Source organism: Passer domesticus, chromosome 7, assembly GCF_036417665.1.
Source record: "Passer domesticus isolate bPasDom1 chromosome 7, bPasDom1.hap1, whole genome shotgun sequence".
NCBI classification, from domain to species: domain Eukaryota; kingdom Metazoa; phylum Chordata; class Aves; order Passeriformes; family Passeridae; genus Passer; species Passer domesticus.
In genome coordinates this window covers 35,366,944-35,392,821 of record NC_087480.1, presented here as the reverse complement: position 1 = coordinate 35,392,821, position 25,878 = coordinate 35,366,944, and the positions used below count along the sequence as shown (strand labels likewise).

Sequence of the window (25,878 nt, the reverse complement as noted above, 5' to 3'; positions counted from 1 at the left end):
TTCCACGTACACTTGAAAAGGGTGTGTGACGGACGGGGGTTCGCTTGCTCTCACCCGAGCTCCGGGGATCGTGCCCGCAGCCCCGGAGCGGCACCGGGCGGGCCGGCGTCACCCCCGCCGCCCCCCCCGCCGTTCCCATTGGAGGCGCCCGGCCGCGTCTCCCCGGCCGGGGCAGCGCTGGCCGCTGATTGGCGAGCGGGCGGTGCGCGGTGGGCTGGGCGGGCGCCCATTGGCTGGGGGGCGGGAGCTGGGCGCTGGGCGGCACCATGTTGTGGGGCTGGCGGGGGCCGGCGGTGGCCGGGCCATGGCGGGCGGGCGGCGGGCGCGGTGAGTGCGGCGGGCGCGGGCGGCGGGGCCGGGCCGGGCCGGGCCGGCGGCGCCTGAGGGACGGGAGCGGGACGGGACGGGACTGCGGCGCTGCTGCGGCCCGGGGCGGGTACAGCAGGGGCTCCCGGGCCTGGCGGCGGGCGGGAGGGAGGGGGCGGAGGGGCGGCTGCGCCCCGCGGAGCGCCGGAGGGGCCCCTGCGGCCGGACCGGCGGCGGGAGAACCCACTGAGGCTGGAAAAGACCTCCGGGATCGTCGAGTCCGGGCGGTGACCCAACAGCAGCGCCTTGTCAACCAGAGCATGGCACCAAGTGCCACGTCCGGGCTTTCCTTACCCACCTGCGGGGACGGTGGGCAGCCCGTTCCAATGTCCAACCACCCTCACTGTGAAAAATCCCCCCTGTGGCCAGCCCGAACCTCCACCGGCGCAGGTCGAGGCTCCCTCCTCTTGTGCTGCCGCTTGTTGCCTGAGGGAAGAGCCCACCCTCACCTGGCCACAGGCTCCTGTCAGGAGCTGTGCAGAGCAGCGCGGTCCCCCCGAGCCTCCTTTGTCCGGGCTGAGCCCCCCCAGCTCCCTGGCGCTCCAGACCCTTCCCCAGCTCGGTTCCCTGCTCTGGACTCGCTCCAGCACCTCCACGTCCTTCCTGACAGCTCCGGCCTGAGCCGCGGCTCCGGCCCCGGACACCCCCGGTTTGCCCCTGGCCGGCGGGGCTGCACGGCTCTGGCCGGTGGGAGTCTGTATCTGCACTCCTGCGGTTCATTCCTCTTGTGGGTGCTCGCTTTGAGCCGGGGACGGAGCCCCGTCCAGCTGTGAAGCCTCTCTGGCCATCTGTTAACCCTTGGGAGCAGCCGTCTGCGCCGCGGGCTCTCACCGAGTGCCAGTCGCAGCCTGGCGAAGGTCGTTGTCCACTGGTGGAAAAATACAGTGTGTGTCCACAGAAGCGCTGACTGTGCTTGTCAAAGGCATGGGTTTAACCCTTATAAAGGATGTCTCTCTTTGGATCCTTTCTGGATACAGATGTGAATAAGCACTGCAGCTGTTTCATTGTACCTTCTGAGTCCCTACAACATCCATAGTGCTTTAGGGGCTGACCAAACAGTAAACTGTAAAATGTAGATCCTGGGTTTGCAGTGGAGTCATTGTGAGTGGATCCCACCTAGTATTTATTACAGAACAGGCTTTCTTGTGTCTTGTTTTAATTTGAAAATGACTCCATGCGCCCATCGTGTCCTTAAGTCTGACCTACATAGTCACTACGAGATGTACCTCCATTTGAGGTAAAAAGTTTATTTTGCTTCGTGGTACAAAGTTGTCAGCTTGGTTCTGACACCAGAATCCCACTGCCTCTCCTCAGGAGTGGGGGAGGCTGGTTGGCACCATCCTACAGCAGCGACGGGCTCATCTCTGCTAAAATCCAGATGGGTACATGGACCCTCGTTACATTTTTAATGTCAGTCATGTAGGAGATGAATAAACATGTCAAGTGGAGAAGGGAAACTGCAGCATTTTCTCACTGCCTTGGCTTCATTTCCAAGTGGAACAAGGCTCCCTAAAGCATTTCCAGCTGGCTTTATTGACCTGTAGTGGTCAGGGGGAATGTCAGCAACTGCGATGGGAACAAGGGAGAGTTGTTCCGGCCGTCTTCTGACCACGTCCCAGCACCCTCTGTATCAGTGCCCGTGGCTCCTGCCCCTGTCCTGTACCATTCCCTGTTTCAGTGCTCCCAATCCCTCCCTGCCCACGTGGCATTCCCAGCTCCCTGCCTCTACCAGTGGGTTGCCCACATGGCCAAGGCAAGCAGACAGCTGTTGAGCCAAGGCTGAGGCCCTCCCTGCAGCACCCCCAGCTGCCAATAAACACATAAACCCTGTCTTCAAAACATCTACTGTCCTCTCAGATGTGTTTGGAATTAGCTGGTGGATCTAAGTGAAAAGTGTGATTATATAAACTTTGTTTCCATAGGAAACGGTGCTCGGTGGAAAGTCGTTCTGCAAGGAGGATTAATGCAGCCTGCTTTCCTGAGGAGTTTTTGCCACATCCTACCCCAGCAGTTCCTGCCTGGCTCCCAGTGCCTGGTGGCTTCTCCTTGCCCAGGGCTGCTCCCAGGAGCTGCCTGTACCCCATCCCACCCTGTCCTTATTTGTGCAGCCAGCTGAGTCAGGTGTTCTGTTTGCTGTGCCGGCAGCTGGGAAAGGTTCAGGATATTTACCCAGTTGTCCTTGGCTTCTCAAGGCTTCTGTCCTCTATCTGGCCTGTGGTTTTTGTAAAGCTCATGTCAGTAGTCCTCTGACAAATTTGGCAGAAGTGCAGGTGACAGATTCTTAAGTTACTAAGGGATGTAACAGGCCAAGGTGGGCAGACAGATGGACAAAATTATTTTGTTTCTTTCCAAAGCTGTGTGAGAATATTTCAGGCAGTTACTGATTGTTGCAGCTGCAGGCAGAGATATTGCAGTGGTTAAAATGCTTGTGGTCTTTCATATTTATCAGCATTGTAGCTCTCAACCAGGGGTGCAGTTGTGTTTGTGGAAAGTTTGAGTGTAGGCTGTCACAGATTTTGCCTGTAGATAAGGAGGGTTTTAAGAGGAAAGGAGATGGAGAAACAGCAGACAAGTAAATACGTGGGAAGCCTTGAGCACTAGATGACTAAACTTGTACACAAGGCAGGCAGCACGCAGAGAGTGGAAGTGACAGAATGAGTCTGAGAAATCCAAGGAAAGGTCTGTGGGAGCCTGCCTGTGGAAACTGGAATAACAAGGCTCACACAGAGAGGAGAGGCATGAGCCACCAAGGAGCTGGCCAGAGAGGGGAGGATGGGAAGGAAGATTGATCTGGTGAGGCTGAAGGATGTTTTGGGAAGAGGAAAATGTCACTACTGTATACGATGTTTCTTCAAGGCGTTTTCCAGGATTTACTGGAGAACTTCTAAAGGCCTTTTGATAGGTGATCCCAAAAGGTATAGTGTATCTAAGAAAAACCCCATGCATTAAACAGGAATTAGACTCTACTCCCACCATATCCATTTCAGATCAGTGTCTGTTTGAGCTATGATTTTTTGTGTACTAATGCTGCCAAACTAAACTTTTGCCTGCCCCCGGACCTGATTTGTGACTTGGAGCATAATGAAATCCTGGCAAATTGTACACACAAGTATTTTTGACATAGCAGCTAAAGGACTTTATGATATAAAAATAAGATTGTGATATGAGGCACGCCACTGATTTTGTGACTCCAATAAGAAATGTCTTGTGGGATTTTTCTGGTAACTTTGTAGGCTGCTTATAGTAGCTGTAATTTTTGTAACAGGCAAATTTCATGTTGTTTTTTGAACTGGGAGTGAAGTGGTCTGATGTTGGTGTTTAGTGCCAGAAGACATGCTTTAATTCATGTGTTTGTGTGCACAGTGACCCCACCATGATACTGAGGAGATGCTGTTATCTGTGTATTGAGTTGGAAGACTCATACTTGCTGAGAATACAGACCTGGTTGTAAGAAGAGAAAGAATTGATCAGGAAATTTCCCAAAGAGGTAGTGAAAAACAAGAAACATTTCTTATGCAAACCTTGCAGTTGACTACACTATTAAAAAGCTGCTAGGGCTGTTTATTTCTGGCTGTTTTCTCTTTTTGGCTGGGTTTACTCTTGTCGTTGTCCAAGACCCTTTTGGTCTTTGTTCCGTAGAGTTCTGCTCATGCTCACCTTATTTTTTCCTTTTTAAAATTTTGGTGGTGTATTGTTATTTCACTTTTCTCATCTCTGACCTCATTCCAGGGCCAGCTTGACACTTCTGGAGTTCTCATAATCTTCCTTTCCAATCCAAGACTTTGCCAAAGACTTGTCTTTTTCAAATTACTTTCTTCCAAAGCAGCATAAATATTTTTTTTACATTGCCTTGACACTGTTGCCCTTGCCATCTTCAATTTAGAACAGCAAACTCAAGTTCTTGCTGTCCGTGGTAAACTTGTTCATAAAAGGATTCAATTCCCTTGGCTTGCAGAGCAGAGGGTGTAATGCTGGCACCAAGGAGCAAAGTGCAGGCTGTGCGTGGAGCACTGGGAAATTGATTGCATGGCAACCTCAGGGGTGCTTTGGTGTTTGCTGGAGGAAAGCAGCCGATGACTCATGTCCTCAGATGTCACTAAAAAGTGAGAGCCAACTCACCAGCAAATAATTAAATATTGAATTTTATTTATTTTTGTAAATTCTGTTTGCCTCATTGGAGGGTTTCAGCCAAAATTAGTTTCAAAGCCGTCACAAAAGATAAACTAAGTAAATCACCTTTAATTTAAGTGACTGGAGTTGTATTCTCCCCCCGAGTCCCAGGAAGAATATCCCTAGAGAAACTCAGTATTCCTGGAAATCAGAGTAGAAAAGTGAGTGCTCATCTTCAGCTCCAGAGGTGTGGAACATCCTGCCCTTAGCTTCAGTGCTTTAGTCAGCCAGCCCTGTGCTGTGAGGCTTTCTTTAAATGTGTGTGTACACATACACATATCCATAGCAAGGAGTAACTGTTCTGAAATGGCCTCTGTTCTTCTGCCTAACTCCTTACAAACTCTAATGGATTTTAAAAATGAATGGATGCAGTGCTGAAAATTATTCAGAATTAGTAGTTTTAAAGAGGTGAATTATGCAGTTAAAATGAGAGGGTGCAGGTGCAGCCAATCCGCTTTGCTTGTCTGCTTAAGTTTAAGAATAATGTGATTATTATTTAAGGATCTCTTCCTGGGTGAGTCTGTATCTGCAGCAATGAGAGCTTTTGGATCAGGTGCATCTTCCTTGTCTGTGCTTCACATTCTTGTGCTTGCAGTGTGGCAGTGCAGGTGTGTGCAGGTGGCAGTGCTGTCTGGAGAAGAACAGGCTGCCAAAACAGAACTAGATGAAGAATAATAATACACTCTAATTTCCATATAAACATGTGATTTGTTCTCTTTCAGTATGAGCACGAGCATTTATTTTCCAACAGATTAAAATCAGTATTACACAGTTAACAGCAGACCGTGGTTCTAGTTTGAAGCATCCCAGAGGCTTCTACCCTCTGCTCTTGCTGGGGTCTCTGCCCTGCTGTGAGTGCTGACAGGGATGTGGGAGAGCTGTGTGGCTGGGTGGGTCTGCTCTACCTCATGTAGATTTGTTCTGGGTGCTCTGGAGTCCTCTGTGGGTTTGCATGTCCTTTTATGCTAACACTCTTACACCGTGCCAGCCTGATTCTGCACTGATGGCTGTGACCTGTGTGTGCATGGCCTGGCTGTCCTGTGGTTGCTGCTGGCAAAGGAGCCTGTGGCAGCTCATTTTTTCCAGTGCCATGATTAATTATGGCTGATTTATACACTTATTGTTAAATGGCATGAGAAGGCTTTTCTGTGTCAGTCCTCCCCCAGCCCAGGGTGCTGTTTGGGGTTTGCATCATCAGTGTGGCTGGTGAAGAGAAATTCCTGTTGGCTCTCAGTGCCCCTCAGAGGTATGCCTCATGTCCCCTTTCCATTTGGCTTCTGACTGCATTCAGCTAACACTGGGAAGGTAATTCTGTCTTTAAATACAGTTGATGGTGCATTCTCTGGTCCTTGCATGCAAACGCTGCCCTGGCCAAGGCTTCCTGAGGGGCCAGATGTGTCTTGGAGCCCACTGTAAATATAGAAAGAGATGTGTTTTTAACTGTTGCAGGTGAGGATGTGAGAACAGGCAAGAGTTAGTGGTCTGGGATATTTTTTCTAGTTAATCTGGTTGAGATTGCAGACACTTTGTATGTTTTCTGTGGTTATGGGTTTTACAGTTGAGTGCAGAAGGAACTTAGTTAACTGTGAGGAAGTAAAGATGTCATCCCCCACCCCAGCTCATATTTTTGTAAGAATGGAAAAAAAGCTGAGTAAATTATAGTGGCAGCAAATGAAAGGCAATAAACAATTAAGTCTGTTCTGTGCTTATGTCTTGTACCTTCAGGGAAGAAGGCTGTGCAGCTGTTCTCACTGTTGTGAGCTGTCTTAAAATTCACCTGGGAGCTTTTCTGGGGGATAGGTCTTTAGGACACCAGCAATCATGGGATCTCACACTAGTGGAAGAGTGCATGTGAAATTGGAGCAATCACGTTAAACTACAGTTCCCTGCAAAAGTCTTGCCCGTGGTGGTTGCAGCTGCTATGATTTCAGCTGTGCAGAGATGCTATCTGGCAATTTCCCCTTCCGTGCAGATCACAGAAAGGCTGCAGGAAGGCAGCAAACCCAGTGTGTTTTAACAGAAGTGTTCGGGCTTAAGGATACAGGTTTCCATGAATGCAGGCTTATGTTCCAAGCATAAACTTGATTTTGAGTTTGGTGGGATCTGCGGGATTTTAAGTTTGTGTTTTGTTTATTTTTAGGGGTACCAGGAGATGCTTCAGTGGTGAGACATCTTTTACGATGCAAGTTAGGCATGAAATTCATCCACTAACATCCCCTTCCTCACCCTGATCTCCAACAGACTTCCCGTAACGCTTGGAAGAACGGGTCAGGGGAGAAGGGCCAAAAGACACCATGAAGCTGAAGCAGCGAGTCGTGCTGCTGGCCATCCTCCTCGTCATCTTCATTTTCACCAAGGTTTTCCTCATCGACAACCTGGACACGTCGGCCGCCAACCGGGAGGACCAGCGTGCGTTCCAGCGCATGCTGCAGGGGCTGCGCGTGGCGCTGGACCCGCGCCTGGAGCACACGCTGCAGTCGCCCTGGGAGATCGCCGCGCAGTGGGTGGTGCCCCGCGAGGTGTACCCCGAGGACACCCCCGAGCTGGGAGCCGTCATGCACGCCATGAGCACCAAGAGGATCGTCAAGGCCGACGTGGGATACAAAGGGACGCAGCTGAAAGCTTTGCTGGTACTTGAAGGAGGGCAGAAGGTTGTCTTCAAGCCCAAGAGGTGAATACGGCTTTCAGTGGCTGCATTAATAACTGCTTCATTTATATATGCTTTTTTTCTCCATGTTGTCACATTAGTGTTTAAGTTATGAGTGGAAAGACCATCCTGTGATTTTTGAGACAAAAAATGTCTCAAAAACTCTCAAAAAACAAGAGCCGGTGCTCTAGTAACATTAGCTGTCTCATGCTGTACAGCCTGATGCTCAGTACAGCCTGTCTTTAGATTAAAAGAACAACCGCTGTGTTCAGTCCTGAGAGGATGTTGGTTACACCTGATGTTTCTGAGCAGTATCTTCCTCACTCTGGAAGTGCAGGTTCTGGCAGGTTGGAAACAAGCTTTGCCTCCTTGTTGTGTCAGGCTGTCAGGAGAGGGTGCAGTTCAGGAGCAGGGAAGGAAGGAAACTTGGCAGTGGTCTCAAAAGGACATCTTTGTGTCTGGTGTAGTTGAATGTAGGCTGTAAAAATGGTTTGGGTAGGTCAGAGTGAGAGCCCCTGAGCCTCCTGTCTGCCAGCAGTGAGTATTGGAGGAGCAACATAAGAATGGAGGGTAGTAATATTTCCTTGTTATGGACTCAGTTTACAGTGATCCTCAGGAAAAAGTGACATGATTGAATGTTGTAAAGCTTTTTGAACTGTTTGTCTCTGGGGAAAAGGAGAAGAAAAATGTTAAAAAGTAAGGCCAGGTGTGTTTTAGGAGACTTCACTGCAAATGAGAAGTGTCATCGCAGAATAAGATTTTGGGTTAAGCAGGCATTAAGGTTTCCTGTCCTGTTAATGGGTGAGTGCAGGGGCCACAAAGCTGCTCTGAGGGTTGGAGCACCTCTGCTTGGAGACAGGTTGAGAGAGCTAGGGCTGTTCACCTGGAAAAGAGAAGGCTCCAGGAGGACTTTAGAGCCCCTTCCTGTGCATAAAGGGTCTCAAGAGAGATGGAAAGGGACTTGGAACAAGGGCCTGCAGTGACAGGACCAAGGGGAATGGCTTCACACTGACATGGGGCAGGGATAGATAGGATAGTGGGAAGAAATTCTTCCCTGTGGGGGTGGTGAGGCCCTGGCACAGGTTGTTCAGAGAAGCTGTGGATGCCCCATCCCTGGAAGTGTTCAAAGGCCAGGGTGGACAGGGCTTGGAACAGCCTGGTCTAGTGGAAAGTGTCCCTGCCCATGGCAGCAGAATTGCAATGAAATGCTTTTCCAGCCCAAAGCAGTCTCTGATTCTATGATTAGAGAATGACAAAAAAGTCTGTACAGCCAATTCCTGCTCTGGCTGGAGCTCCCCTGCAGGCCCAGACAGCATGAGCCTTGCACACAAAATCCTGGTGGTACTAGAGGCATCTCCTCCAACGGAAGCAGTGGAGATTCACAGCACTACCATGGAGTTTACTGTGTCAGGGAGTGCAGTCAAGCATTTCACTGAGACTTCAACTGCATTCTGTAATGCCCTGTCTGTGCAGGCAAGCACAGGCACTGAGCTCCAGCAAGGACATGTGCAGCTGGGAATGTTCATAGGAGCACTGGAGAGGGTGGCCTTGGCCATCCTGGTAGACCCATGTTTTGTGTGTGACTGCTGAATAGCCAGGCTTGTGGGCAGAGTCCTGTTCTGGCACTGCAGGAGAGGCTATTTAACCAGCTTTGGGCCTGAAAGCTCTGTCATAAATTACTGCTAAAATCAGTTCTGAGCAAATTTACCAGCAGGAGAAGAAGGAATTCCCTCATTTCTTTTGCTCTGGAAAGGACTAGTTGCCTACTGTGCATGGAAACAGTTTGGTCAGGATTCACTAATAAATTTTAGCTTTGCAGCTTTCAAAATGTGACCATGTTTCCAAAAGCCAGCTGTGAGAGCCTACCAAAGGCCTGCCTTTGGGGACGTGTTCTGAGGATTCACTGTCTCACTTCAAATTTACTTGAAATTCAGCCTAATTTACTAACATATATTACTTGCTGTCATCTGGTGGTGTATGTGACAGAAGATGCTGGTTTGGTGAAAGCTCCCATTTGCCAGGAGTCCTGCGCTGGTGAATTCTCTCTTAAGCTGCCTTGCAGAGAAGCTGAGCATTTGCTCAGGCTGGGGGAGTGGACTGTCTTCTCAGCCCACATCCTCCCTGAGCAAGGCTAAAACACTGAGGTCCAGCTCTGTGCCTCCTCTTACACTGTTGTTGCTATTGTTTGAACACAAATTCTGCTGGAAATAATCCAGTCTACACAATTTGATACATAGATGGAAATAAGAAAATAGGTTACCTAATTTGGCCTTATTTTCTTTGAAAACATTTCACCTGTTTGCTCAGTATTGATTGTGGTATTTCACACTCAGCTGCAGTGTGGTGCTGCAGCAGTATCTACACTGATCCAAATGTCAGGCAGCTGAGAAATTGGTGTTTGCCTTGACTAAGTACCATCTACTAAAAGATAAAAAGGGGAGCAAAAAGCCTTGCACTTCACCAAAATACACCATTGTTGTTGCAATGAGTGCCTGATTTCTATTTTTTGCTGTTCATTATGTCTTTTCTCTGCCAGATTAAAGGCTCTGTTTATACCCAGTATTGTCCTGAGGTTCACACTTGCTGATTTTCTATCTATTAAGATTGCATTTGCCATCTCTTCCACAATATAAGATTGTATTTGTTAATGAGAATTATTAATGTACAATTGTTTCTAACCCCAAAATCATCTGTGGAGTTGCTGCTTTCCAGTATAAATAACCCCTGTTCCATAGCAGGGTCTGTGCTCTTCGTTCTAAGATGTGATTTGGCATATGGTTGGATTAAAATTTCTTGGTTGGGATGTGAGCTGCTTCCCAAGCTCTGGACAGCACTGTACATCACTGACCTTTCCTCCTTATTTACCACTTCAACAGTCTGGACACTTTAATCTCATTGATGTTTTTCCACTCTCCCATTGGCAGTCACTTGGAAGGTGACCCAGAGACTCTTTAACTATTATTAAGTTGTTACTCTGAACACCAGAATTGATAGGGATTCTTCATAGACTCACTTCATTTGACTTATTTCAATTCCAGATATGCCAGGGATTACATAGTGGAAGGAGAACCCTACGCTGGCTACGACAGACACAACGCAGAAGTGGCAGCCTTTCACTTGGATAGGTATGGAATTACTGCTTTGTCTGATTTTATTGTCTTTGGAAAGTACCAGAAAAAAGGGGTTCTTTGAAGAATACACCTCAGATAGCAGCTACCTCTAACCTGCCAATTTACCACATTGAAGGCAAAATAAGGATTAGGTTATTCTGTGAAACTTTGTTTCTAAGATCTGTTCAAGAGTGTAATATTTTAGATACTTGTGAAAAGTTTGGGAAGGAGAATGAGCCCTCAAACCACTCTAGTTAATATTACAGGGGAGAAAGAGCTTAGCTAAATGCTGTGGAAAAGTCTGAAATACTAAATGTATGTGCTGAGTTCATGTCCAGTTCACTAAAAAGTCAAGACTGATGTCTAGACTAACAATGTAGTCTAGAGTAAATAGGAATCAGTGCATCCTAGAGGAAATCCAGTTATTCATATTGTGCTTGGGGTACCCAGGGGGTTTTGTGGACCTGTGCTGGAGGTGCAGTTACAGGAAAAAATGAAAATTACAGGATGTTCAAAGAATGGGACAGAAGACACCAGAAACTGAATGTCAATAGTTATGAAATGCTGTTAGAGCTGCAATTTCACTTAACATAAATGAGCACAGTCTCTGCTTCCTCATAGGAAGATTTGGAGGTGAAAACACATTAAATCTTGAGAAAAGGAATAAGGAGGGACAAATATAACAAAGGATAGAATGGTTAAACTCAAGCTGAGGTTTCTCAGTACATACTTAAGAGCCTTATCACTGTGACTAAACTCATAGGTGGTGACAGAGATGTCTGTTAGTCCTGATTCACCTGTGGAACTCCTTGCACAGGCAGTAGAAATCAGTAATTCTAGGAAGAGTTAGAATATCTAGGATGATAACTACTTGAGTAGCCCCCATTGCTGCTACAGCCAGCTTGTGCTGGTGGGCCAAAATCAGGGTATATTAAGAAGATAAAAAGATAATGGAGCCAGATGTCAGTCCATTTGTGCTTTCAAGGAGCATACAGGCTTCAGGTTCCCTGAAAAAGTAGTGATTGACCATTCAATCAGAGCCTCTTTCAAATGTCCAAATCTCACTTAACTCTTCTTTGCTGTCCATTTGGTCATGATTTTGTGCTTTTTTTCTCTGATCTTTTTCTATGGCTCTGCACCTCTATATTCTTCAGGAATACCTGTTCAGGATCTTTTTCTGAGATGCAAAGGCTATCCAAAGGGTGTCAAAAGTGCATTAAGAGAGTTGGGGCTGACACTTCTTTGATCTTTTTACTTCTTTAAGCACTTTTAAAATTTTTAAAATTCTATTACAAGCACCCAAATCTTTTGTGGTCACTGAGCAAAAGCTGTGGCAGGCATGGGAGTGGGGCCTGGATCTTGTAACTGCAAGTTTTATGGTTGTTCTTCCCACCTTTGTTTTTCCAGGCACTTCTCAGACATTCACTTTTGTTCTACCATTCTCTCTTCCCTTCTCCTTCCTTGTGCCAAACAAAACAACTCTTGGATTGGTTGCTTTCAAGTGTAATTGAATTTGGCTTAAGCATAACATTTTAATAGAGAGTGGTTCCCACAAATTAGAAATGATCTTTCCAGGTGACCAGCCCACGGGCCATGTGGTTTTACTGCTTCAGCCTGCTTCAGACACAGAAATATCCACATGATGGATATTTCTGGTGTGAGGTCTGAGTTCTGAGAGTTGGAGCATGGTGCATCCTCTGTTGCTCTGCTGCGAATGCTTTAGTAAAGGAGTGTCACTGTAAAGTTTAACATGCAGGCACATATGAAAAATGAGTTTGCTTACCTTGCCTCAGAGAAGAGAGGAGGCTCCTGCAGGGCTTCCACTTTACTCTTTGGTCTCTATCATCTCTGACAGAGACTGTGAGGGGTTTTTTTTGTTTTAATTTTGAGCTGTTGCCTATGTTGCAAATTCTCAGGTGGTGTTTTCTCACCCCCATCAGAATCCTGGGATTCCGCCGGGCCCCGCTGGTGGTGGGCAGGTTCGTGAATCTGCGCACCGAGATCAAACCAGTGGCCACGGAGCAGCTCCTGGGCACCTTCATGACTGTGGGTGAGTGCATGCCATGGGCTGTGCTGCCCAGGGAAGGAAAAATGCTGAATGGGAAAAAAGAGCCGTGGGAGCCTGACACAGAGCAGTTAACCATGATGCAGGAAGCTCCTTCTGTGCCAGGAGAGATCTTGGATAACCCCGTTTGGAGGGGGAGGAGGATTTGGTTTTCTTCAAGTAGTTTCTTGATTTTCTTCCCTCATGCTGCTGTTACAGATGGGATTTTTATTTTTTGAGTAAGAATTTTCTCTCTGCTGTCAAAAATGGTTAGAAAAGTCTGTGATTAGACCTGAAAAGAAAAGAATAAAGTTGTATTTAATGTGAAGAGAGTGGTGATTTGGGATAATTTATAGAGCTGACACACTGGTTGGTATTAGATGTTGTTTGTGCTGCCTCAGAGCCTGCAGAGCATTTACAACCAATGGCAGAACTTCCCTGTGTTGTTTACAGTAATAATGCTGTGAAGGACACATAATAGAAGCTATTAATGTGAACTCCTACCAGGTGGTCATTAAGCACCAAGAAATTACTTATGCTGCAGCCTTAACTCCCTGAGGCTTTCATAAACCATCCAATTATTACTCGTTTGTTTGTTTGTTTCATTTCCTAATCAGAAGGCTCCAGAGATGATTGTTCCTTACCCCTGGTAATGTTCCTGTTAGCAGCACTTCTGGCAGTCTCACCTGCTGCCTGACACTGCCACTTAAAGGTGCAACTTCCAGATGAAAGTTTCAGCTCAGCCTCATCAGCCTCTCCTGGCATTCACATGGGGTTCCTGCCTCAGGCAGCCTTTACATTTTCCAATTTCAGCCAAGATAGCCAAGCTGTTTGCTAGCAGCAGTGCTGACTTGAGAAGTAAGGCTCCAGAAATGTTCATTGCTCCTCCTTAGATTCCTTGGAACTGCTGTTCTGCAAAGACAGGAACTAAAGAAGTGGGTTGGTCTGTGGAGGAGGTTATGATCTTTTGTCAGGCCAAATTTGACCAAGTTCCCGAGGTTTTGAAGAAGAGAGCATTCATTCATACTCAGTGCAGGTTTACTGGAGTTACAGCTAGAATCTCAAAGAATTCTGTCTCTTGCTAGACCTGCTGCAGCCCCTGGATGGGAAGAGAGACTTGCAGGCTTTCCATACAAATAAGAGATCTGGTCTGCAAGCTCTGTGTTGGTGATGATCTGTGACATGCTCAGGGTGTCTGACAGGATACTGGGAGCACAGGGTCTGGATGGAGGGCTGAGAGGTGGGGATGTGTGAGGGTAGAAAGGGAAGAACATGGCATTTGGAGAGCTGAGCCTGCTCTGGGGAGGATATTGGATGTAGAACCAAAGGAAGAAAGGACAGAGGGTAATCACAACCAAGTGAGACATAGCTGAAGAATATTTTGGAAGAACGTCTGTGAGCATGGAACTGGATTTAACTTGGCGAGGAGGAAGTGAAGGTGAGTTAAGAAGGGGAAGATAGAAAAGGTTAAAACCACTAATGCAGGCTGCTCCAGATTACTTGATTCTACAGGATGCATCAGTGTTAGTGGACTAAAGGCTGCAGCATTTTGTTGCTCCTCACTGATGAAGCTTTGACAGATCTGCATTTCTTGATCATTTGAGAATGATACTTGTTTCTGTCTCCTCCACCAAGTCAGCTCAAGTAGCTGAGACATGTGGCAGGTCTCAGGGCACCAAATCCCTTTGCGTTCTGATGTGTCTCTTTTCACTTATCTCTTTTTGATCAGCTTTTTCAAGTAAGTGGGAAATCTGACACATGAAGTATGAAATGTGAACAGCAAGCAGTGTTAACATTGCAAAGTCAGGGTCCTTGGGACTAGGAAAGGATCACAAAAACTTGTTGAGAGTGTGATGTTGTATTAATTCTCAGAGTGATAAAGTCATTAGAAAATATAATTGCTCTCTTCATATTATTCTTTAATTGCTCTAAATGAGTGGATGTCTGTGCAATCTCTTTTGAGCCTCTCCCTGTCAGAGACAGAACCACAAAGACAAATGCAGTGAAATCCTGTCGTGGGGAAGCCTCTGCTGCACCAACAAGCTCCTGAATTTCAGTTGGATTCCTTGGATTAATACCTCTTAATTTTTCTTTTAAGGCAATAACACCTGCTTCTATGGGAAGTGCTACTATTGTCGGGAGACAGAGCCAGCCTGTGCAGATGGGGACATCATGGAGGGCTCGGTGACGCTGTGGCTGCCGGACGTTTGGCCCCTGCAGAAGCACCGGCACCCCTGGGGCAGGACTTACCGCGAGGGCAAGCTGGCCAGGTATGGGATGATCACTGCACTAAAATGACCCTTGGGTAACTAAAGAGCTCTCAGTGCTTTCAAAACCTACGGTTGTGTCAACAGCACAACAGCAGAAGCCAAGAAGTCCAGAATAAAATTTAAATTGAAAGGAGGAAATAAAAAAGTCTTCATTGTTTTCCACAATACTAAGCACTGTCCTTTTCCTGTATCTTGGCTGGAGCAGAACTCCACAATGCAGTCACTCCAACCTCTGAAAATCTTGTCTGTGGGCAAGCTGAGATTCTTCTCTTGTGCCACTGGACCTTCTGTTGATGCTGTGGCCCCTGAAATGTGTCAGCACTAACTTCATGAACCTTATAGTTCATTTTCAGAGTCGTGGAACTGGTTTAACTTCAGCTAGGCCCTGTGTCATGGTTTGACACTGGCCAAACACCAGGTACTCACAAAAGTTGTTCACTTACAGTTCTGTTACAGTTGGGCAGAGGAGAGGGAAGAAAATTAACAAAGGGCTCATGAGTTGAGATAAGGACTAGGAGAAAAAAAAAACACTCTAAGGGCAAAACAGGTCCAAATTTAAAGGTATAAAGTAGATTTACTATTAACCGAGTCAGAGGAGGATAATGAGAAGTAAAATAAGCCTTTAAAACACCTTTTTTCACCCCAACCCCTCCTTCCTTCCCACCAACAGCTCAGGAAGACAGGGTGTGGGAGTTTTGATCAGTTCATAACTGGAAATCTTTTCCTGTTCACTCAGGGAGAGGAGTCTTTTCTCTGCTGTGCCATGGGGTCCCTCCCACAGGCACACAGTTGTCATAAAACTGTTGTGGTATGGGTCACTTGTCCACAGGGTGCAGATTTTTAAGGATAGGCTGCTCCAGTCTGGAAGCACAAGAGAGCAAGCAAGCTCTCTCTTTCTCTGGAAGCAGGGGCTCTCTTTCTCTGTTCAGGTCTCTCACTGGATCACAGCTTTCTCTGGCATCCACCCACTCAGCCATGAGCCCTTTTCCATAAGCTGTGTGTGGATCTCTGCATCCCCCATGGACTTCATGCATTACAAGGGCACAGTTTGTTTCACCATGGTCCTCACCATGGCCTGCAGAGGAATCTCAGCTCTGATGCCTGGAGCACCTCTTTCCTCTCTTTTTTTTTCCACTGACCTTGGTGTCTCCATGTTGTTTTCCCTCACATGTTCTCACTTCCTCCTCCTCTCTGACTAGAAAAACTGCTGCTTGTAGGTACCATTGTCAACTTCCACCAATTCAAAGACTGTTGCAAGATCCCACAGTGCCCAGAGGTCAATCCCATCTAGGTTCTGTGTTAGAGGGTCACTTGTCATGCTTCCACTGCTGGCCATTATTTGCTCTGTCAGACATGGTGGAAGCTTCCAGCACCTTCTCACAGAAGCCACACCTATGGCCTTCCCCTGTTACCAAAAAATCAGGCTGTGCCACATCAACACCCCCTGGAAAGTCCTTTGCTTTGAATGCCATCAGTATTTGGTGACCATGCTCAGCATGTAAAGAATGCTAAATCCCATATTTGTCCTTCTTTAAGCAGCATTCTACAACAGATGTAACACATCTGAGTTCCTGAGGTGGGGATGTTTTTGCCATGAGCAGAACAAATGGGTTTGAGCTGAGTAAATTTTTCCAAATCTGTCTTAAACTTGAAAGTTATTAGAAGAGATTTTCAGTCCTTTATCTAAAGTATCCATTGATTTCCAGTGATGTGATTGTTCTCAGAAAGAATCTCATCCAAAGGCTCTGTTGAATTGTTTTAGGCTATAAAATGCACAGATTGAATTTTGAGCAGCAGATGTTTTTTCTTTCCCAGCAGGTCAAAATCAGCTGTGTTTAGTACATGGTACATTGCAGTGATGAACAGGATTAATTTCTTGGAGGTGTTTCTCTGTTGAGAGACTCCTTTTCATCACACCCTGCCTGTTTACACAGGGGTTTAGCTTGATTCTTGTGCTGATTTGATATTTGGTGTATTTAAACTCACACTTGCCTCCTTCAGATGAGGTTACAAGGTTCTGGTGTTTTTCACCATGTCATGCTGCACATTTCACTTTGAGAGATCAGAATTAAAGGTTCTTGGTGTCATGCTCTCCCTTTTTTTTGTGCATGGTAATTGTGAGAAAATAACCCTGTAAGAATTTTTTCCTGCTCTAGCTGCTGTTTTGAGTTGACCTTTTAAACATAATTCACACAGGCACATTAGTGTACGTAATTTTTAATGGAGGTGTAATAGACAAAATCCCTGACCTTCCAAGGCCTGTGCTAATGCAATATAAATTATCAGAAATGAGTGCTGGATAAAAGTCTCTTGAAAGACTGCATGGGAAATGAGAGAGAGCACAGTATAGCTGAAAAATTGTGGCAAGGAGATTAAGTACTGCTCTGAAGTAAAATGAGAGAAAAAGAAACACTTGAGGGAGAGTGGGATGCAGCATAAGAAGCATATCCAGGACAAGGAGGAGAGGTTCTGAGACTGTTGCTGTGTGGATTTGTGCTACACCTTGAGTGTGAGTTGGATCTTGGTGCAAAGATCCCTCTTCCTAGGGGATTTAGGCACAGCATTTGAGGAGCATGTGTGACCTGTTATTAGGAACATTGAGAAGATAAATTTTTAAGCTCTCTGGTTTGGTTACCTGGAAGAAAGGTGGGATACTGGGATCTCTGGTTCCAGAAGGTGGAAGTGGGATACATGGCAGTTGTAGTAATTAAATTCTAATCTTCCTACTTTTCTGACTTTCTGCAGTTTTGAGCATGTCAGCAAGTCTCTCCAGCTTGTGTTTCTTCCATCTCTGTTTCCAAATCACAGATGGTTTAAGGCATTTCCAATTTAGCTGCTATTTTGTGAAGGATTGTTTCAGTCCTTACGTGGAAGATGTCCTTGTTATTTAGGTTGACAGATGGAAAGGCTATACACCAGAGAGTTGGCTGTTTTGGTGGTGGTGTTGAATAGTTTTGAAAGCTGTAAAGAAGAAAATGGGAAAATTTAAAATCCTAGCTTTGGAGAATTGAGACATGACATCCATGTTAGGCGATTATGTGGAGAAGGAGATAAGAGGGAAGCTTGAAGTCATGTCAGTGGAGAAGAAGGTGAGATGCTCTGCAAAGGAAGAGGGGAGAAAAGAGACAGCTGTGAGTGAGGGAGAGTGACCACTGTGAAGCCCTTCTCCTGGGGCAGAGGGGCTCATCACTAACCACTATTAGGATACTTGCATTAAAAATAAAAAAGGAAGGGGCTGTCTGGAAAGCCAGATGGAAACAGCTCAAGGCAATGGAAACACACACAGTACTGAAGTGTTCCTTGGGAAGCTGAGGGAGGCAAGGCATGGCAGTAATCTTCCCGTAACATAGCCCAGCACTGTGGAGTTGTAAGGAGGCAAACTCTGGGGTTGTTTTCCATAGGAAGATGATCTTTGTGTATCTTTGAACTGAAACTACAGCTTGCTCCACAGGCTGGGATGTTGATGCAGGCCTTACTCTTCTCATAAACACTTGTCCAGCTCTTCCTTCTTTGTCTGGCCTGGGCTGCTCCCCTTTCTTGGTGCACTCACAGTGCCCGAGGGCAGCTGTAGGGGTGCAGGGGTGGCTCCCTGAAGGGCTGCTTGCTTCCCCTTGGCTGCAGGTGGGAGTACGACGAGAGCTACTGCGACGCCGTGAAGAAAACGTCCCCGTACGACTCGGGCCCGCGCCTGCTGGACATCATCGACACGGCCATCTTCGACTACCTGATCGGCAACGCCGACCGGCACCACTACGAGAGCTTCCAGGACGACGAGGGGGCCAGCATGCTCATCCTGCTGGACAATGCCAAAAGGTGAGCCTGGGCACGGCCCTGGTGCCCTGGCAGAGGTCAGTGTGTCTCTCTCTGTGTCTCTCTCTGTTTTCTCTCTCTCTCGCTAATTTGTTCTTTAGTATCGTTGGTAATCGTCTTTCCTTTTTGTCAGAAATTACTCACCAAATGTTAGGGTCCTGCAAAGGCTGTGGTGCTGACAGGACAAGGGGGAATGGATTCATGAAAGAAAGTGGGTTTAGATCAGATATTAGGAAGGAATTCTTCCCTCTGAGGCGGGGGAGGCCCTGACACAGGTTGGCCAGAGAAGCTGCCCCATCCCTGGAAGTGTCCAGTGCCAGGTTGGACAGGGCTTGAAGCACCTGTCCCTGTCCACAGCAGGGGGGTGGAACAAGATGAGCTTTAATCCAACTCTTCCAACCCAAACCATTTTAGGACTCCATGATTTGGCTCTGTGCTCTAGATACTCTTCTGTCTTGGCAAAGTCCTGCTCAAGCTACACAAACTCCCCAGTTAACACAGTATTTGCCAAAGCAACTTTCAAAGGTTTGCTCCAGTCTCTCCTCCTATCCCCAGAAACGCCCTTTCCTTTTAGGCTTTTAATTAATGGAAGATTGAAAACTTAGGCTTTTTTATTTATCACCAGTCAATATAAATGAGTACTGTAATAAAAGCAGATCGTTCTAAAATGTGTTTCTGAAAAATTTGGCATTCCTGCCTTCTGGATATGCCTGCTCTGGCTTTGAAAGGTTAAAAGTTTAGAATGGAGGTAGAAGTGATAACAAACACAAAAATTATGTGCTCTAAGTGTGGACATTAACTCTTACCCAAACAAAAATGTTTTTAAAATGTGTTTAGGATATGAGTTCTTCTGTCCTTGCTATAGTTTTTTTGTACGTTGTCCACTATAGTTTAGGTTAAAAATCATACTGAAGACACAGCCTTGTTTAAATCATAACAATTTGTTTAATTTCTTAAAAAACGTAAAGGTCATCTATTTGCCTTTCTCATCATTTAGTCCAGCAATTCTGGATTATTTATTTTTCTGGTGGGCACTCCCGTGTGGAGTGGCAGTGAGTTTCCTTTCTGTGAAGGACCAGATCCTTTGAAATAATGGGTAGGGGACAGTTTTTCATAGAGCCATGGTAGATCTCAATTTGGAAGGGACCCATAAGGATCATTGACCCCAGTTCCTTGTTTCTTACAGGGCTACCTAAAACTAAACCATGTGAGTAAGAGCAGATGGTGCCATGACACTTCCCTGGGAACTTAGTTAATTTTAAAGCTACAAGTAACAGAATTATTTGGGCAGCATAAGGCCAGGGCCCTGCAGCAACTTATCTTTATTGAAGGGAAAGTTCTTAGTTGAAAACAGTATTATGAGGAAGATGAAACTATGAAAAATAAATCCAGCATGTGTTTGGATGAAGCTTGAAATATTGTGGAAGCCTTCTGGCTTAAAATGTTTAAGTTGATCACCTTGTTAGTGAACTGTGGCTCTAATGTTTGCTGCTGTTTGGTTCCTTCCGTGCCCAGCTGTGTCAGACAGGCAAAACTCCCTTCTGCATGCCCAGAATACCAGTTATTCCTTATCCCTGCATCATTTCTAAACTCCTGAAATGCCTAAGGTGCCTGGGTCTGATAAAGAGCTGGGTATACTGTGCTTCTTCTGTTTACCTGCTTAGCTGGTGCTGATGAAAATTATATCTGTGACTAGTCATGGCCTGTTTATATTTTAATTTAAATGATTTGATCTCTTGGAGCATGAAATTGCCTAGTATTGATTTCTCTGAATTCTTTACAAAGCTTTTTATGTTGAGAACAACCTTAGGAGTTCAGCTGGTTCACTTGGTTTTCATTTTGCTTTTCAGCTTTGGAAACCCTGCCCTGGATGAAAGAAGCATCTTGGCTCCTCTCTATCAGTGCTGCATGTAAGTGAAGCACAGAGCTGCTGTGCACTGTACTTGTGTAATTGCTGTCCTTAGGTTTACAATTCATGAACTTGGGAGCATTCTGGCAACCTGAAGAGGTTTGCTTGGGTCCACAGTGCTGTACTTTTTTAGATATTGTCTGTTTGATGGATGGGCACTGCCCAAGAAGCTGAGGAATGCATTTTCATGAAGGCAGAAGGCTGGCTGCAGAAAGTGGTCTCTCCTCCAGGTCACTGGTTCAGCTCTGTCCACAGTCAGTGTGACAGGCACTTGGCATCTGCAGCCATCCCACCCAGCTCCTGACAAATCAACGTGCACATCCCAGCTCCAGTTCTCCCTGGCAGTACTGAAGGATGGCAGTTCAATCATTTCAAACATGGTTCCTAATGAAAACTGCAGCCCTGCTCAGGGGGCTCCTCTCAAGTAAAATGTGTAGTTTCTTTGCAGAGTTTTGTTTCTGCTTTGGCTTTGTGAGCTATGGTTTTATTTTCAGAGGCTGTGACTTTCTGATTTCTGTGTCCAGTCTCTTACCAGGCCATTGCTACTTCTCATTAGGAAATAGATGCTCCAAGGGCTGGGGTACCTCTCCTCTGGAACAGCCTGAGAGAGCTGGGGTGTTCAACCTGGAGAAGAGAAGCCTGAGGAGACCTCAGAGCCCCTTCCAGTGTCCAAGGGGGCTCCAAGAGAGCTGGAGAGGGACTTGGGACAAGGGTCTGCAGTGACAGGACAAGGGGGAAAGGCTTCACACTGACAGAGGGCAGAGTTAGATGGGATATTGGGAAGAAATTCTTCCCTTTGAGGAGGTCCTGGCACAAGTTGCCCAGAGAAGCAGTGGATGCCCTATCCCTGGAAATGTCCAAGGCCAAGTTGGACAGGTTGATCAGGAGCAACCTGATCTAGTGGAGAGTGTCCCTGCCCATGGCAGGCGAGTGGAATGAGATGTTCTTTAAGGTCCCTTCCAGTCCAAGCCATTCTGGGATTCTATGAGAATTCCCAGGAAGAAAAATACTGAGATATCAATTTCCTGACTTTGTTACTTCAACATGAACTCCTTCAAGCCTTCCAAATGGAGTTGGTCTGTGAAGCTTGTCCTTGAAAGGTTCTGTCTTCCAAATTCTGTGGGACCTTTGCAGAAAGCCTGGGCTCTCATCTTGCTTGCACTAAGCACAGCTCCCTGCATGCTGCAGTACACCTGGCCTACATTCTGCAAGATCCTTTTAAAAGTCATATGGAGAACAGATAAAGAACTTTTAAATTCTTTAGTTTCCCTACATTAATTTTAAATGTATGTTTTATTTGTACTTTATTGAGATTCTTCTGGAGTCTTTGTCATCTTGATTGCCCCAAATGCAACCAGAGAAGTTTATCTCTTTAGAGATTTTGCAATTTCCAGTTTTTCTGATTTTCCTTCTTTCTGGTACTGGGCAAATGCCATAGGATACTTAATTTGCATAATTGTTTTAGCTGTAGGTTTGTTACAACACTTTCTTATTTTGCTGGTTTTATTGGAAGCCTTTAAACTCAAGAGTTTAGACCAGGGATGCTAAAGATTTGGCCCTGAAAGGTTTTGGGGAGAATCCCAAGAGACTACACAGAACATAAGAGCTGAGATGAGGTGACACAAACAAGCTCAGTGGTCAGTGAAGAGTCACTGCTGTGTTCTCTTCCTTGGAAGTTTGGTCAGCTGCCTTTTGTCCTTTGTGATTCATTATTGGTCAGTGATGCTCTTCCTGAGGTGACCTTTGTTTGAATTTGTTGCTTTTCCTTCCTTTTCTTTTCTTTTCTTTCCAAACTCTGTCTGGGAGGCCGCGGGACTGAAGACCTTGGTGCTCTCAGCCAGAAGTGTTCCTGTGTAACATCAGAGTTATGTGACACCAGATTGATTCTTCATCACCTTTAGTTTTCAAGTTTCATTAGATCCTGTGTGTGATGCAGTTCCACCTGGACCCTGCCATCCCAAACCCACTTCTGCAATGAGTCTCCATTCTTGATGAGCCGCTATTCCCAGTGGGATGCAGCAGGACCCTGGTGTGGTGATGTGTGTTTGTTTCTTTTGCAGCATCCGGGTTTCCACCTGGAACAGGCTGAATTACCTGAAGAACGGAGTCCTGAAGTCTGCCTTAAAAACTGCCATGTCGCATGACCCCATCTCACCTGTGCTCTCCACCCCTCACCTGGACGCCCTGGACCAGCGGCTCCTCAGCATCCTGGCTACAGTGAAGCAGTGCACAGACCAGTTTGGGCCAGATGTTGTGCTGGTGGAAGACAGGATGACTCTGTCTCACTTGTAATCGTAGCGGAACACGAGATGAAACTCCTTTTTTTAAAAACAAACAAACAAGCGATAGAAAAACAGCACAATCAGTTCAGAAGGGCTGTGGCCAAGATGGACTGACATGAACAGGAGAGCTCCCGAGGCAGAGGAAGGGAGGTGACACTGGCTTTTTCCTCGGGCTGGCAGCAGTGAGAGGTGGGAAGGAGGCCTGGGATGGCACCGTGGCCGCTGTGGCGTGTCCATTGCCGGCAGTGGGCATTGCACTGGATAAACACAGCTCTGGTGCTGGGGCAGAGTGGAACACAGAACTCCTTTGTGGACTGGATCTGGAGGGGACCCTCAGAGATGAACAGTACAGTCCCCCTTTCCTCTGGCGAGTTTGTTCATTCAGGGTTGTACACAATCAGCTCTGAGCTGGTTGGGCATTTTACTGCTTCTCTAGAGAACGAGCAGGGGCGAATAAAATAACTGTTGGACTGAAGAGTTGTGCCACCCCCCCGGGGTGGGATGTTCTGCTTGTCTGAGGGGTGGGAGAGGGGACCTCTGCTGCTCACTTGGCTTTTCCTTGATAAAAGGCTGGGAAAGGGGGCTGCCTCCTATGTGATAATGCTTCAGTGTTTTTGCTGAAGTCCTATCAAAGGTTTATCCACAGGGTTGGAGATTTAGGAGAGGACAGGGTGGTTATACAGCACTTGATATTTAAGGGGTTATTGTAAGTTTCCATGTGTCTTGTCCCTCTTTTGTTTTAAATTAATCTGACAAGGTCTGAGCAGAGAAAATATCCTTGCAGTCCTGTGTGCATTATAAACAAATGTTCATTCCATTGTTGCTGAGGAGGACAGAATCTGTCCTTGGAAGCAGTTCTGTGTAGGGAGGTCAGGCTGCTTTACTGTGAGCCCTGGGTGCTGTGGAGCCTCTGGGCATGTGGGACTGGGGTAGAGGTGTTTGCTCGACTTCCCCAGTCACCAGCAGTCACCTGAGGTGTGCAGACATCCCTGAGCTGTGGTCTGTCTTCATCTCACCTGAGAGAGCTTTCTGCTGCTCCCTGTGACCACAGCCCAGCACTGCTGTTCTGGGGACACGAATGTTGGGGTCCCACATTCACCTGCTTTGGCTGTGGCTGAGCTCAGAAGCTGTGATCACTTCCAGGAGGTTTTCTGCCTTCCCCAGTTGCTTCTTGCAACCCCCACTGCAATGTTCTGCCTGGGATGGTCATGCAGGACTCCTCACTAATGGTTTTGCCATGGAAAGAGAAAAGTTGGCTTTTCAGGGCAGGCTTGCAGCACTCATCTTGTGCTAGTCCTGTTGTCCTTCAGCACTGCAGCCTGTGCTGAGTTTGTGTCGTAAAACTTGGGGCAGGTCTCAGTTTGTGTCTCCAGAAGAGATGCAGCTTCATCACTATTTCCAAACTGAACAGCTTTGCATCAGTGTTCAGCCAGCATAGTTCTTGATGTAAGGAAGGAGCTCCCTTCCCCAAGTGATTGCACGTTACTGAACTTGAGAGCAAGAGCACCAAAATGTCAGTTTGAACCTTCTCCTTGATTTTCCTGTCAGGATTTCTCTGACTGCAGTGTGGCAGGCAGGTAAAGAGCTGTTTTCTGGTCTTGCACCTTGGCCACACCTGATCCTGGAGGTGTCAGGGAGAGAATTTATCTGAAAAATGCAGGCATTGGTTTATTTTGTTGAAGTCTTTTTCTCGTTGCGTGAGAAGAGCATCTTGAAAGTAGAATGTGACTGTTTACCTGGGACTGAATTCTGGGTTATTCTTGCTTTCTTCTGGACTTGGCCACAATCATAGATGCCATAGAACAATGAGATGGTGGGATGAGATCTGGAGTTATTACTGGAGTTCTCAGTCAGGGTGGTGACACACAGCTTTGAGAACACTGTGGAGCTCGTGCCTCTATCACCTGATAACAGAACACGCTTTAGAAACTGTGGCTGGTGCTGTGGGGCAGGAGCAAGTGCTGGTTTAAGCTGCTTCCCAGGAACTTTCAGATGATTTACCCAAAGGGGAGATAGTGAAGCACATGATTGGTGGCTTGTAGCATTTCTAAAAGCTTATTATTCTCTTTGAGCTTAAACATGAGCTCTTAATATTTTGGGAGGGATCTACCAAAATTTAATTTTTGATTTCTATATGATAACTCTTGATATTTACATTTGATTTAATAATGGGCTCAAACAAAGGTCTTTCAGTCTTTGAAATTAAATTAGTGTTGAGAACTTACATATTCCTCTAAGCTAAAGCTTTTGCTGTTAGATGGAGCCTGGGGATGGGTTTTACCCCAGTATAAATATCAAAGATTTAAAGCAGGGTATTGGTTTGTTTTGATTTACTTGTGGACAAAGGGCATGAAGTCCAGCATTATCGGTAGAAGGAAGCAAGAAATTGTTTTTTAGGATTGTTTTTTTATTTGTGATATTGATGCTTCTGGTTGCTGTAAACACTATTGGAGGTTGGTGTTCTGCAGCAGGAAAGAAAAATAAATTCCTCTCTTAAACCAAAATCAGGAAGATCTGGTTTTGGCCTTGTGACAATTTCTGCCCTTTTGGCAGTGATGGTCGTTTTGCTTGAACACAGAACCCTGAGAGATTTTAAATTGTAACCATTGCAAAGGAAATGAGGAGCAGCATCCACGTGCCAACTGGGTCTGCCTGAATCTCTGAAAAATAACATTGTTTGGAAGGCAGGTGCTCTGGGGAGGGGGTTTTCCAGACACCTTCTGATCCTTGTTCACTGTGCACGTGTCACCCACTGGCCCCAGGTGTTGCACACTGGTTGTGTCGTGCTTATCAATGATATCAGAGCACTGGAAGCACAGAAATCAAGAGCTAATTAAAGAGCCTCATCAGCCATCTGCTATTTACCTCCCCCTTCCCAAGTCAGCCATCAGGGGGAGGAGACACTCGAGTCAGCTCTCCTTCCAGCAGCTGATGAACTGGAGTGTGTCTTGCCAAACAAACTTCAACTCAAAAGTACTAATTTATTAAGAAGGTAATTTATTTACTGCAGCAGCTGGAGCAGGAAGCTGGAAACAGACCCCCCTCTCGGATGTGCCAGAGGAGGCCCCTGGGAGCTGCTGCACAAATGGAGTTGCTAATAAGCAAACAGAATGCAATCATGACTTTCTACTCCTATCCCCCGGGGTCAGATCCCACATAAAGCAACATTGTGTGAATAAAGATTTTAATAAAGCAACATTGATGGATTGCCTAAGCCTCTCTCTCCCTCCCCTGTCTGTCTCTCTGGAGTTCCAACATGTGGTGGGCTGA

General features: G+C 46.4%; 1 protein-coding gene across 6 annotated transcripts; it reads left to right on the top strand.

The window, feature by feature from the left end:
- On the top strand, positions 1-25,804 carry FAM20B (FAM20B glycosaminoglycan xylosylkinase). 6 transcript variants are annotated; one of them, XM_064427684.1, is made up of 8 exons: positions 1-21; positions 6,677-7,207; positions 10,222-10,308; positions 12,210-12,343; positions 14,436-14,607; positions 18,229-18,420; positions 20,268-20,327; positions 22,387-25,804. In XM_064427684.1, exons 2-8 carry the CDS (start codon positions 6,831-6,833, stop codon positions 22,616-22,618), a joined length of 1,254 nt encoding a protein of 417 aa, XP_064283754.1. In that variant the 5' UTR covers positions 1-21; positions 6,677-6,830; the 3' UTR covers positions 22,619-25,804. The 6 variants fall into 6 exon arrangements, with proteins under 6 accessions (XP_064283754.1, XP_064283757.1, XP_064283751.1 ...); XM_064427687.1 differs by lacking the exon at positions 1-21 and adding an exon at positions 250-327 and having other exon boundaries at positions 12,234-12,343; XM_064427681.1 differs by lacking the exon at positions 1-21 and adding an exon at positions 250-327.
- The last annotated feature ends 74 nt before the right edge of the window (positions 25,805-25,878 follow it).